The sequence below is a fragment of the Pelodiscus sinensis genome, chromosome 7, assembly GCF_052426305.1.
Source record: "Pelodiscus sinensis isolate ZL-2025 chromosome 7, ASM5242630v1, whole genome shotgun sequence".
Lineage (NCBI taxonomy): Eukaryota > Metazoa > Chordata > Testudines > Trionychidae > Pelodiscus > Pelodiscus sinensis.
The window spans coordinates 59,662,497-59,675,509 of NC_143058.1; the positions used below are offsets into that span (position 1 = coordinate 59,662,497).

At 44.5% G+C, this 13,013-nt stretch overlaps 1 protein-coding gene across 10 annotated transcripts in view; it reads left to right on the forward strand.

Moving 5' to 3' along the window:
* The window catches only part of UNC80 (unc-80 subunit of NALCN channel complex), a 184,003-nt gene that overhangs the window by 96,885 nt on the left and 74,105 nt on the right, over nucleotides 1–13,013 (forward strand). For all 10 annotated transcript variants that reach the window (XM_075933916.2, XM_089779820.1, XM_089779824.1 and 7 more), the window contains exons 26-31: nucleotides 979–1,144; nucleotides 4,462–4,665; nucleotides 6,594–6,694; nucleotides 8,127–8,324; nucleotides 10,752–10,859; nucleotides 11,602–11,740. In XM_075933916.2, the coding sequence (XP_075790031.2) occupies nucleotides 979–1,144; nucleotides 4,462–4,665; nucleotides 6,594–6,694; nucleotides 8,127–8,324; nucleotides 10,752–10,859; nucleotides 11,602–11,740 (916 nt within the window). The remainder of the gene's footprint in view (nucleotides 1–978; nucleotides 1,145–4,461; nucleotides 4,666–6,593; nucleotides 6,695–8,126; nucleotides 8,325–10,751; nucleotides 10,860–11,601; nucleotides 11,741–13,013) is intronic.

Consider the following 13,013-nt stretch of genomic DNA (forward strand, 5'->3'; position numbering starts at 1 on the left):
GAGAGGAGCACTTGCTGGATAATGAGAAGCTGGACGAAAACATAATCTCACTGGGTATCAGAAATATTAGCATTAGCCTGACTTTGTGAATGTACTGAACAATTATGGCCCCATGACATTCAGGAAATCATCTGCACTGAATGTTATGTTTTAAGTTAGATATGGGTTAATGGGGGTTTCTTTGTGCAAAGAAAACTTTCTGGCCTGCTTGTGGTTTTAAAGAGAATTGGGCATATAAAGATTTGTTTCCTTTTTGTTGTTATTGCTGATAAAGGCAAATCACTCCATCCAAACTAGTTGGGCTGAATTGCTTTAAGTTTTGCCTTCATTTGCAATGTGATCTGAGTGCATCTCTCAATGCTCTTGGATCATTTAGCAACTTGTGGATGTTTTCCTAAAGCCAGGTGTGCACTGTTGGGCAATGAACAATTAATTAAATCCTTTCAGCTAGTCTGCATCCACGTTTGTTTGGACTAAACCAGTTAAACTGGGATTTGCAGCACTGCCTTATAGAGTTGAGGTGCCCAGTTCCCAGTAAACCAAGGTGCCCAACTCCCTGGACCAACCTTAAACTGATTGTTGTAGTAAGTGCAAGAGTCACACTCCTGGTGAGTCCAACAATTGGTATCTGAAGGGACATTATATTGCTCTATCCATTGTCCTGAAAATAGGGTGCATAGCACATTCATCATCGTTAACCAGATCACCTATAGATCAGAAGCCCAGTTGATGGTGCTGTTCATACCTTCCTCCATAACAATACCCCTTTGCATTGGGCACACGGTGGTTGAGATCCAAATTCAATTGGGCTTTGAAAGTGTATCAGGGTAGAGATGAAGGGAGTAGTCCAACTGGGAATTTGGAAGTAGGATTCCCATTTGAGGGCAGTTTTTGCTACAACGATAATCTTTTGTTGCTAGAGAAAAGTATAAGGGCTCACACTATTCATGTGTTTCTGTGGTCCACATGATGCTACAGGACCTGGAGAGCTGCAGGTTGCGTCTGGACCCTGAGCTGGACAGGCACAGGTATGAGAGGAAGATCAGCTTTGCTGGGATTCTGGATGAAAACGAAGATTCAAAAGACTCACTGCACAGCAGCAGCCACACCCTCAAATCTGACACCGGCTGCGAAGAGAAGAAAGGTTTGTCAGCAGAGTGAAGCTTGCATGTGCCTGGGGCTTGTTCTGTGATGCTGTATGCTGTGTCTCTCCATTCCCATAGACTGTGCTAAAAAACAGGAAGCCACAGAGCCACATGGCTTGACTATTTTCTGAGCTATCTTTAAACTGTAATGTTGCATATGCTGGGTGTGAAAAGCAAAGATTTCTTAGTCATCTGGATAATGATATTAGCAGAACCAAACGGACGTTTGAAAAAGCAAACTGTGTAAATTCAGTAGCACCGTTCGGTGCAATGCTCAGAAGTATTTGATTTGATTTTTGTATTTTCTTCAGTGTGGGGTAAAAACCACACATGGGCTGAAAGATTGCACTATTCTGTTAAAATACCTACTTGTTCAGAGTTCATGGCATTTAACAGAATTAGTGGTTTAACACCAGGTCACTTTTGGTTCTTTACTACTACATGAAAAACACTTACCTATGTGGCTCTTGATGGCTAACAAGTTAATATTACCAACATATTGCGTACTGTACAAGCAAAGCTCGAGCTCACTGTGTTTGCTGAGGGCAGCAGAATGTTTTTCATTTTAAAACCATCTCATGCAAAACCCCCATACTATCTGATGGTACAAGTGTTGCAATACAATACACAGTCAGTAGTTACACTAGTTGACATTAGAGTCTGTATGCTCTGGACAGTTACCTGTTGACAGTCCAGTTTGTGTTTTAGGTTAGAAGATTTGCAAGGCAAACTGTTCAAAATTCCTTTCGTAACAGAGATGCACAGATATAGACATTCTGTAACAATGTTTTTAAGGGATGGAATTGATGGTTTTGGATTTTGTGAAGAATTATATTTGTGTGCTAAATAATGCAGATCATCCAAAGCTATCCACTGTAGTAACTTTCTTTTGCAGTCAACCATGAGATTTCCCTTGAATATAAAATTTGAATAGGGCTTTGGATCAGGCCTGTAATGCATTCATGTTCATGATAAGCTGCTATTACATACACAAGTAGATATATTCATATGTGAAATGTTTCCAAAACTCATGTGTAAAACTGTCTGCAAAAGTGTGTGGAATGGACCGGCTACTGATGGTGAAGGCAGCATCCCATTAAGCTGCAAATAGTCATAGAATCCTAGAACCCTGGGATACAACTTTAATTTTTAAAAAGGCTTCCATAGCAACTGCCTGCAACCATCTTGTGCTGTGAGGCCATCACACCTTCTGAGAAAAGCAAGGATGGGCTGTCAGGGTAGATGGATAGGAGGCCTCCTCAAAACAATAGGTGCTGCAGGGAATGATACCGGTGAGAACATGGGATTGAGTTTGCCCCTGCATGGTTACTGTGCTGCACACTTTTGGATACAGTGTAAAATCTTTATTATCTCAAGAGCAATTCCAGTTCATTCTCCCTAACTAAATTCTCCATGCAGTTTCAAAAGCCATGCTTCACTTCTTGCTGTGAGGTTTGGTGTCATGTCACCATGCAAGTTTTACGAAGCTACTACATTGTGCCCAGAGGCAGCTGTGTTTTAGTGGTGGGGAAAAATGATCCCGATATGGAGGCTGCATTTCAGTTTATACATTAGCAAAGCGCTTTGCAGTATTGTACTGAAATATGCTAAACAAATACACAATTTTTTTAAACTGTTCTTTGCTGTGGCTACAGCCTACTCTACTGGGAATTTACTTGAGCTAAAATGTATCAGATACAAAGAGATCTTTCTGAATCTAAAATTGTCTAGCTGAAAATTGTTGTTGTGTGACTGTAACTAATTTTTTCTCACCCGCAGTGACAAAAGGACAGTATCATTACCCCAATCTTTTTGACAAGTAATAATCCCTTTCTTTCCTTTCATCTCCTCTTGAGTGGTAATTACTTTGCTCGATTGGTCAACCCAGATGTGTCTTAACAGCTAAGCAAAAACTACCATTTTACTATGTCTAACCTGCTACAGGTAGGTCCAAAGCATAGATGTACCAATTTAGGGTAACAGGTAGCCCCCAGAAAGTTTATGTACTAATTGTGTGCTAAGAAGTTTCTAAACTAGGTGTGCCAAAACAGCTGTGCATTTCAGGGGAATATCGGCAGCTGTGCTGAGGTTAACAGAATCTAGCCAACTATAAGTTAAGTCTCAGTTCAGTCACAGAGAACGAGATACTTAAATCACTCAACACTGATTAGTTTGGCTAATTAATAAGTAGTGCTCATTAGCTCCAAAAAGGAGACCCATCCAGGCCTATTCCATCGTTAGGAAAGATAAACCAGAAAAATGGGCCTCTGGGTGGTATGAGAGTATTAAGATGGGGAACTAAGAGGGGTTTTTGAGGCTCAGAAGATTGAGTTTTCAAGTCCAAATATAATTATATTTATGTATTTTTCTTATATATACCAAAAGGTTTATACAAGTCCCGTTTGCACAGTGCACCAAAAGGTGATCTCGTGTGTTCTTCTCTGAATAGATCAACAGTTTAATGACTGAGTGTTGCAACATTTGGACTGATGTGCTGCCATTGTTTCGCCTTTGAATTAAGAGAAGAATAAAATGCAAATGATTGGTGCTTTGAACATTGAACCATTTCATGTTTGTGCTCATCAGAAACAAAAAAAGTCTCGGTGTATTTTTAGTGCCTGAAAGCTGCTGCCTTGTCTGAAGGAGGGGAACTACATGCTACAGTTTCCTTTAAAACATCCCAGTGATGAAGAACAACATGCAAAGACAGGGATTTATGCAAATCTAACTTCTTCTAATGAACTAGGTGATCTTGCTACAGGGGCAGATCTGGGTTTGCAAACCTTTAGTCAGAAGGAGAGTCAGAGAAGCCATGTCTGCATCTGGCATTCAACCGCTGGTGGGCAGCAGCTGTTGGATGTGCACCAGTGCAAATTCCAAGTTGAGCAAAGAAAGCCACAGTTGGCACCAGCTGAGTCTACTTGAGTTTCAAGCATGAATGAACTCTACCAGTGCCAATTGTGATGTACCTTGCCTTTGCTTGGGGTTTCTGCCAGTGCAGCTCACCCATTTGCTGGACATCAGTGGTCAAAACAGGGTTAATCGCAAATATAAACAAGCCCGGCGCTGATGTAACATGTTTACAGGAAGAAGATTCTGAGCACATTTCTGTAAAGCATCCCGTCCTGAGTGATAGATAGATCTGCACTGGTGCTGGCTGGCTTTGGAGGGACCCTCTTGCCCATCTTCCTTGACAGAAGTCAAGTTGCTGTAACACAGGCTGACAATCAGGAGTCGGTGGGACGGGGGGACTAGGATTTTTTTTAAATGGGAGAAAAGTAAGGGGGAAAAGTCCTCTTTTATTCTTTTAATGCAGTTTCCAGCAGGAAGATCAGGATAGGAGGCTCCCGCTTGCTCCAGATTAAAGGAACCCGCAGTTTCCGGGTGAAGAAGGGGGGTTCCCTGTCCAGCATTCGCCGGGCCGGCAGCCTAAAGAGCACCAAGTTATCACGGCAGGACTCAGAGTCTGAGAATGAGGAGCTGCAGCTGTCCCACAGCAGGGACACTGTCACTGACATAGGTAACATAGATGAGATGGGCTAAAAAGGGAGTGGGGCTTATTAGGCAGCATCCAGATTCTGATATGATTAAAGCAGGTCCAGAAACAATAAATAAATATAAAGATTGGTTAGAGTAGGAGAAATCACCATCCCTATGAGTTAAGCAGTCATCTTTTCCCTCCTCATGGAATGCCTAAGCTAACACCCAGGAAGGCCAGAGTTCAAATCTTGCCATTGGTGCACACTGGAATGTAAATTCTACTCCACAGAAAAATTTTCAATTTAAATCTCAGTGTTAGTGTATGAACTCTTAAAATACTAAATTACCAGACTGCCAGCCAATTTCATGCTGTGGTTAGGAGGAGATATGCACACGTGTATGTGTGCGCACACGTGAATCATATGATAATATAGATATATAACATTTACAAATCATATATTATATATATGACATTATATGTGCAATATATATAATATTATTGTGTTATACATTTTATTATCCACGATAGTAGATATTGCATGTGTATACATGCAGATTTTATATTGTATGATATTATATATATATACACATATTTTATATAATATATCATATAATATTCTACACATGCATGTCATATGAGAGTGTAATAGACTGTACAATTATTTTATGTACAATGTAGGGATGTAAGCAACGAATTGACTCAACTAGTCACTTCCCCCATCCTTGCTGCCTCTGTCAGAGAGGCAGCAAGTGGGGGAGCAGGCTTAAAAGCCAGTTAAAACTGTCTCTGTGCGGGGGGAGGGATAGGGGTGCAGTGGGGAACTGGCAGTGCTTCCACCTTTGAAATGTAGCAAGAGCAGAGCTACATTTCAAAAGCAGAAGAGCCACAGGAGCAGGGGGTAGCTGGGGACTCAAGCAGTGCCCCGCTAGCCCCGCCCTCCCGACTTTTGAAATGTACAACAGCCCCAGAGGGCTCCCCATGGCGCTTCTGCCTTTGAAATGTAGCAAGAGCCAGCATCAACTATTTGATTAGTTGATTAATCTAAATGTAACATCTTTAATACGATGTCCTTCAAAAATTAGTCCTTATACATTTATTTTATGTCCACATCACAAGAAATCTCTGTCGCAATTGGCACAAAGTGATAGGGATGTCAACAAAGATGTCAAGGATTGAATAACAACTGAGGCTGAACTAACATCCCAACCCCAAAGGCCCTTCTGACCCTGTCAGCTGTCCCTCTCTCGTGGCTCAATAGGAAAGCTAATTCTTAATCTGGATACCTTTGCACACCATAAATTCACTAGAAAAAGTAAAAGAAGACAGGACTAACCTGAGTTTAGCCAGACCCTTACTGATGTTCATGGTAAAATGCCTCCCAAAGCAACTTGTGTTATCAAATGTGGGCATTATGGAAGACCCCTGGTGGCTGCAGGAAACACTGGGATCCGTTCAGTGACAAGTCAGAGCTCTCTCCCTTGCCCTAGTTCTCTCGAATTAGCATGAATAGAGTGTGGATTTTTTCCCCTTTATATTATTGTCTTTTCATTGGGCACTTAATGGTGACATTGCCTGGTGGTGGCGGCGGCAGCAGGCTGATTCCACTTCAGGTTGGATTTTTGTTGACGTTTGTAACCACGCGGTCCAGTCAGTGCAGATCATTGAACTAATTTGCAGCATCTTAGTGATGCCAGGAATTTGTTTCCAGTATTTTTACTCCCTCCCCGCTCTGCCAGAAAGGGAACAATGCTCCCCACTGACTAGCTGGCAAATTAACAGTGACTGTGAATGCTGCTTGTAATTGCCAGTCCAGCTGATGGCAGGCGGGAGGGTTCCAAGTGCAGTTGGTTCTATGCACAGTGATTGGTCTCAGCAAGGCTGGCCTGGCTTACAAGCACTTTCCCTAGCTTTTAACACATGGGGTAGCCGAGAAGACAGCCACATTATGGGGTATTTTTCTTTTGAAGAAGGGAGCCCTTGGAGTGCAAGTGAGCCCAGCATTGAGCCTGAAGTGCTGAGTAGCACAGGCACGGAGGAGAATTACCATCGAAACATGTCGTGGCTGCATGTAAGTACAGGTCCCTTGAGATGCTCTCCGACCTAGCACTTTGGGGTTTCAAAATGAATGATTATGACACACGAGGGGTAAACTGTTCACAATTCACGCTCAGTTAGCGCGGCATTAGGGCTGGCAAGTGTCCATAGGCTGCAGCTGAAGAAGAGTGGCTGCTCCCCATCTGTAAAAGGGAGATAATGCTTCTTGTCTCCCACCACTTCTCTGTCCTCTTGCTTTAGATGATAAACTTTTTGGCCTGGGATCACCCCTTGCCGTGCGTGTGTACAGCACTTAACACAGTGGGGCTGCAGTCTCAGTCAGGCCCTCTCTCTTTACCTGAACAGCCTCCTAATCTGCATACCTTTGCAAATTGTAAATTCACTTAAAAAGAAGACAGAATTAACCTGAGCTCTATGGCCCCAAGCACCTGAGCTTCTCAGAGTTCTCGGTGTATTTATCCTCACAACAGAACAGTGGTATTATTTCCAGGTTGCAGGTGGGGCACTAATACTCAGACCAAGTGACTCCCAGGACACTGAGCCCAGACCTTCCCACTCCTCGGCGGATATCCTAACTGCGGGTCCATCCTTGCTGTCAGGCACTGCTGTTGTACTAATAATGACCATACACACCGTAGAAATGCCAGTACATTGGCTTGACTCCTAGTCTGAGCCACCCGAAGGTGCAGTCATTGGCGGACAACTTGATCCCCTTGCATCTGGTGGAGAGTGCAGTGGTGAATTTTCCCATGATCAGGATAGACCCACTCATCAATTCAAGGCATAGACTAGAGGGAGCTAAGAATATTGCTGTGACCTTGCCTGCCTGGTATTTAGTCTACATAGATGAAAGTCTGGAGAATTTTAAGGAGTGTTGTGGAATAAAGCCAGGGTAAAATGGGGTGGGTTGTTAATGCACAGCACCTCTCCTCTCACAAGCAAATGTGTACTGAGTGAGGGCGGGGGGGCCCTGCTCCACTTGCCTCCCTTCTCGGTTGACTTTGGGTATTTCACTGCTATGCGTTTGGAGTAAGAGGGCATTCACTAATGCCTGTCTAGATCCCTTGACCTGAAGGTACCTTCCAGTCCCCAAGTTCTGCAGGAGCTACTCCTACCCTGCATAGCTAGCAGCTGCAGGGGACCCCTAGATGGGTCTGGGTTACCAGGGGCTGGGTTTATTTCTGTTTGGGAACAGGGAAGCCCTCCTGTTTGAATGGAACCAACTCAGAACCACAATAGGGCACCTAGTGTTTAATGGTGGTCAAATATTTGACCAGTTCTAACCCTGCCTCTCCCCCCCCCCTTTTTTTTTTCAAACGGAGGTCAGTAACAAAAGAGTCTTTACATGAAATGGAGGGAACGCTGCTTGTCTTGGGCCTTCTCTCTCTGCCAAACTAGTGCTCCTGTACTTGGAGTAACTCTCACACACCCCCTTTGGGTTCCAGGTCATGATCCTGCTGTGCAACCAGCAGAGTTTCATATGCACCCATGTTGATTACTGCCACCCGCACTGCTACCTCCACCACAGCCGCTCCTGCGCTCGCCTGGTCCGAGCCATCAAACTGCTGTATGGTGACACCGTGGATTCACTCCGAGAAAACAATGCACTGAACAACGTGGCAAGAGGCAAAAAGCAGAAGGAGGTGAGAAGGACAGTAAAGGACCCAGTTCATTACAAGATTCTTTTCGTTAGCTGCACTCGTTAGTTGCACTGAGTGTCACCCAAACTATGGCCCCCGTTCAGCAAGATACCTAACCTTGTGACAAACTTTAAACCAGTGATTGTCTCATTGGCTTCAATTGGACTGCTTTTGTGCTTAAAGTATGGCAGCTCCTGAAATCCCTGGGTTATTCAGGGACCATAACCGGCTGACATTTATACATTCCTGAGCTGAACCAGACTGGATGCAGATTTTCTGAATACATGTCATATGGGAGTCTCGCAGATGTTCACGTGGTAATAACAACCCTTTAATTTGAAGCAGAAGTATTTGTGACCTTTGATACTCATAAAATCATAGAATCCGTGGGCTGGAAGAGAGCTGAGGAGGTCATCAAGTCGAACCCTCGGCCCAAAGCAGGACCAACCCCAACTAAATCATCCCAGCCAGGGCTTTGTCAAGTCAGGACTTCAATCCTCTAGGGATGGAGATTCCACCACCTCCCTAGGGAACTCATCCCAGTGCTTCCCCACCCTTCTAGTGAAATAGTTTTTCCTAATATCCAACCTAGATAATATCCCCATTATTCCTTGTTCTGCCATCTGCCATTACTGAGAACAGCCTTTCTCCATCCTCTTTGGAACCCTCTTTCAGATAGTTGAAAGCTGCTCTCAAATCCCCCTCACTCTTCTCTTCTACAGACTAACAAGCCAAAATCCCACTGCCTCTCCTCATAGGTTATGCGCTCCAGCCCCCTGTTGAATTCACTTCATAATCTCACCAAAGCAAAGATTTCATCGTCACCTCTCTGGGTGGAAGTTTTCGCTCTGCATCTGTAATGCCAGCAGACTCCAGTTGCCTGTGGGTGGAATTAAACCTGGGACCTCTAGAGCTTAGTGCATGAGCCTCTGCTGCAGCAGTGGGGAACCTTTTTTGGGTTGGGGGCCACTGATCCGCAGAAAAATCAGTTGGGGGCCACACACAAATGAGAAGCAAAAAACCCCATCCAAATCCTCACTGACGTGGCCCTCAAAAAAGAAGACGACACTCCCCAATGCTGTGGGGGAGCCCTGAGCCTCAGGGACCAGATCTAGGCAAGCCAGGAGCCAGATGCGGGCCCCGGGCCTGAGGTTCCCCGCCCTTGCTCTATTGTATGAACTAAAAGCCAACTACTGTTCAGCGAAGGCTGTAGAGAAGATTCATTATTCTCTCTGTGGTCTCAGTGCCACTACACGGGACAGTGCACCTCACCCAGCAGGTGTGTAGGTTACACAAGTTCATTACATTTCCCTATCACAGAACGGGTGATTAGTTGCCTGTTCATTTGGATCAATGACTGATATATTGATACAGAACAAAGCACAAAGGGAACAAATTAAAGAATGCAGAATTACTACTCATTGGAGTGCTGAACGATGCTCATGTCCCCTGACACACATTGCAATGCTGCAGTTATTTCAGCTCAAACATTGAATTCCACTGCAAAACGGGAAGCTATACTATTTCATAGCCCATGTATGGGCAATAATGCATCTGGGCATACACACATAAAGCTGGGGCTCTTTACATAGGAAAACCCTAAAACCTTTATTTCTATCTACTACATTTCTTTTTATGTGTTAGCTCATAAAACTTTGTCATGCTGCGACAACTCTGGCAACTCCCTAGCATGTAGCCAAGACCTAGCTGACACTATGCTCTCATTTGGAGAAAGTCAGGAGGGTTATAACACTTGACACCTGTTTGCGACCTCCATGGGGGAAAACCCCTGTGTTAGTTGATAGGTTGCCACTACAAAGTCAAAAGCCACACAATACACTGGGGAAACTGTGGTGCTCGGGATATTGAATATAAAATGGCTGGCAACAGTAAGTCCCATTTCTCCTTATCACTGGGCTACATGATAATTAGCTTGGTTTCACTTTCAAGCAGCAGTAAATTCATGTGCAGGTACCTACTGCTGCTTATGTTTCCCTGAGAGGAAAGGAGAATAGTTGATGGATCGGTGCAGCGGTCATACACTCACTAGGAGAGTTTAGATTGGAATTTGTGTGCTCTTGACTTTTAACCTTCTGAGACACTTGTGTTCTAAAATTCATACCTTTGTAACCTTTAGATGAGAGTATTACGGGACACTTTCAGGGAACACATTCAAATTTCTGATTTGGCTTATTGGCTACTACTTTGGTCTTGTTAAGGAAAGTAGTATTAAAATTCAAATTTTTAAAAAAACCTTTAGGATTAGGTCATCTTGCTGGGTGCTGAATACGCCAACAGAAAAAAAAAAAGGCCTTATATGGACAGCTTCAGATCCACAGCTTCAGCATCCACTTGAATTAGATTCTCCGGTTTTACAAATTAGATGTCGTCAAGATGAATAACTGAATTCCGTTCTTGGGTTTTTTTCAGTGCTTGGACAAGTCGTGCCTGAGAACGCCCTCTCTGAAGAAGAGGGTGATGGATATCAACTTGGAAGGAAAGAAGGACTCTGGAATGTTGAAATACATCAGGCACCAGGTATTGGCTCTCTTTCTCTTACCCACCACAGTGGCTTCTGCCTTGCCCTCCAAGAGGGCTTGTAGTGGGAGAAGGAAGGATTATGGAACCTGTGCATAGAGTAAGAAGAACTGGAATGTGTGACTGTTCCTAAATAACACCGTGGAAATGAATGGTATCCTGAAATGTATAGGAGGCACCTAAGATTGAGCTGGAGCAGCTGCTAGAAGAACCCCGCCCAAAGATTTCAATTAATACATGCAAATTCTAACCCCATTAACAACCGAAGGAGCAATGAAAAAGGAAAAGAAGTTGGAGTCTGGGCCTTTAAGTGTCTACATATTTTCATGCCTCAAGTAATAAGGTATCAAAGCATGTATTTAGAAACCAGTTGTGAATTTGCTGCAGTGATGGTTTGTGATTGATATTTATAGTAGTGCATGTGCTGCTATCTTTGCCTTCCATTCTTCTGATTTATCAAAGTTTCAGTCCCTGAGTCAGGGAGCAGCAAAAATAGTACAGGGCTTAGGGAATCAGCCTCACGCCACAATTGACAAACAGCAGCTAGTCAAGGTGCAGAGTTTTCAGACTGAAATATGCTCACGTACAAGTGTGCTACGTTCATATCAGATTAATTGAATCTGCTAAAACCAGAGACGGGGGATCATTTATGATCCGATACGAGAGTAAAATCAGTGAGGATGTTACTCGTTAACAATCGTTTACTCAGCTCTGCTCCAAAATGCACTTTCATTTTCTGCAGGTAATGAGTCTGTCTCCAGCGCCTTTGTCACTGTTAATCAAGGCAGCTCCGATCCTCACAGAGGAGATGTACGGGGACATCCAGCCTGCAGTGTGGGAGCTACTGCTCAGTGTGGATGAGCACATGGCTGGAGCAGCAGGTAAGAGAACCAGATCCAGAGACTGGTATTGTCAACTCAGTGCCCATCCGTTGCAGACGTCGGGGCCTTGCAGATCAGCTTCCTGTTGGAGGAGGAATCGGTGACTTTGTGTCTGGGTATGTTCTTAGGGCAGCTTCTTTATGCTGTGCTTGTCACAAAGCGCAGGCAGGCTGCAGGCAATCTCCTGTTTGGGCATCCCAGCCCAGACGTCAATGCCTGATTCAGAGGAACCATCTCTGCTCCAGGAATTGATTCTAATTAGAGAGATTAAAGGACGCTTTTCTGCCGTGTGCCACAGCCCTACCGCAAACAGAAATGCATCACACAACTTAACAGTACTTGGTGTCTTCAGTGTTGCTAACCCTGAAAGCTCAGCAGTTCAGGGATTGGCCCAGAATCAGGAGATCTTTAAAACAAAGATGACATGGTGGATTTGGGTCATTTTTGATGTTTGAACTCGCCTTCTCCTCCCCACTGCCCCAGTACATGTATTGCCAACTCTCCCAGAATCATCTTGTAAAGCGGTCCGTGCCGCTGGAGCTTTTGCCAGAGGACCCAGCTGAGATCATGTAACAGAGATGTGTCTAAAATCCTGCCTGATGGGCTGGAGCTCCCATCTTATTCCTGAACCTTCTAATGAATTGTGTGCGTCCAGTCCCTTGTCTTCCCACACCACAGCCCATTAATTAATCCTGCCCCCGCCTCAGATCTTCCACTTGCCTGTCAGTCCACCTCTGCTCCTCCTGTGGCTCTAGGGGTTATTTATCCTCCTGCCACCCTTCCTAGGCTTGGCCTTGCAGATGTGTGTGAGGATAAGCAGAGAGCACATTGAGCCATTTTTCACAGGGGAGTGGAGGGAATGGAGCCCCCCTAATCTGCTTGGCTCTTTCTGCTCCCCCTGCTTTCCTGTGAGAATGATGCAGCTGCTCTCTTCCCTACTGCCCTACCCCAAACTCCTATAGCTCTTGGAAGAAGCCTGAGGCAGAGAACTCTGCCTGCTTCCAGGCACAGTTCTGCTTGGCTACTAGGAGGCGGGGAAGTGCGGCAGGCAGCAGATTACAGGGAGCTGACCATGGGCAGAGCTAAAATTTGCTTGAGGGTTGGAGGTCATTGTGAGACCAGTTCAGTCTTGACTGAAATCCCATGGCTCAGGAGGAGATGAGAGTTGATAGAGCTGTTCCCATGCCGTGCCACGTCAGCCTCTGAATAGCAGCACTGCCTGGTGAAACCTGTCCTAACATTATCACTTCTTAAATATTAAAGCAGTTTAGTC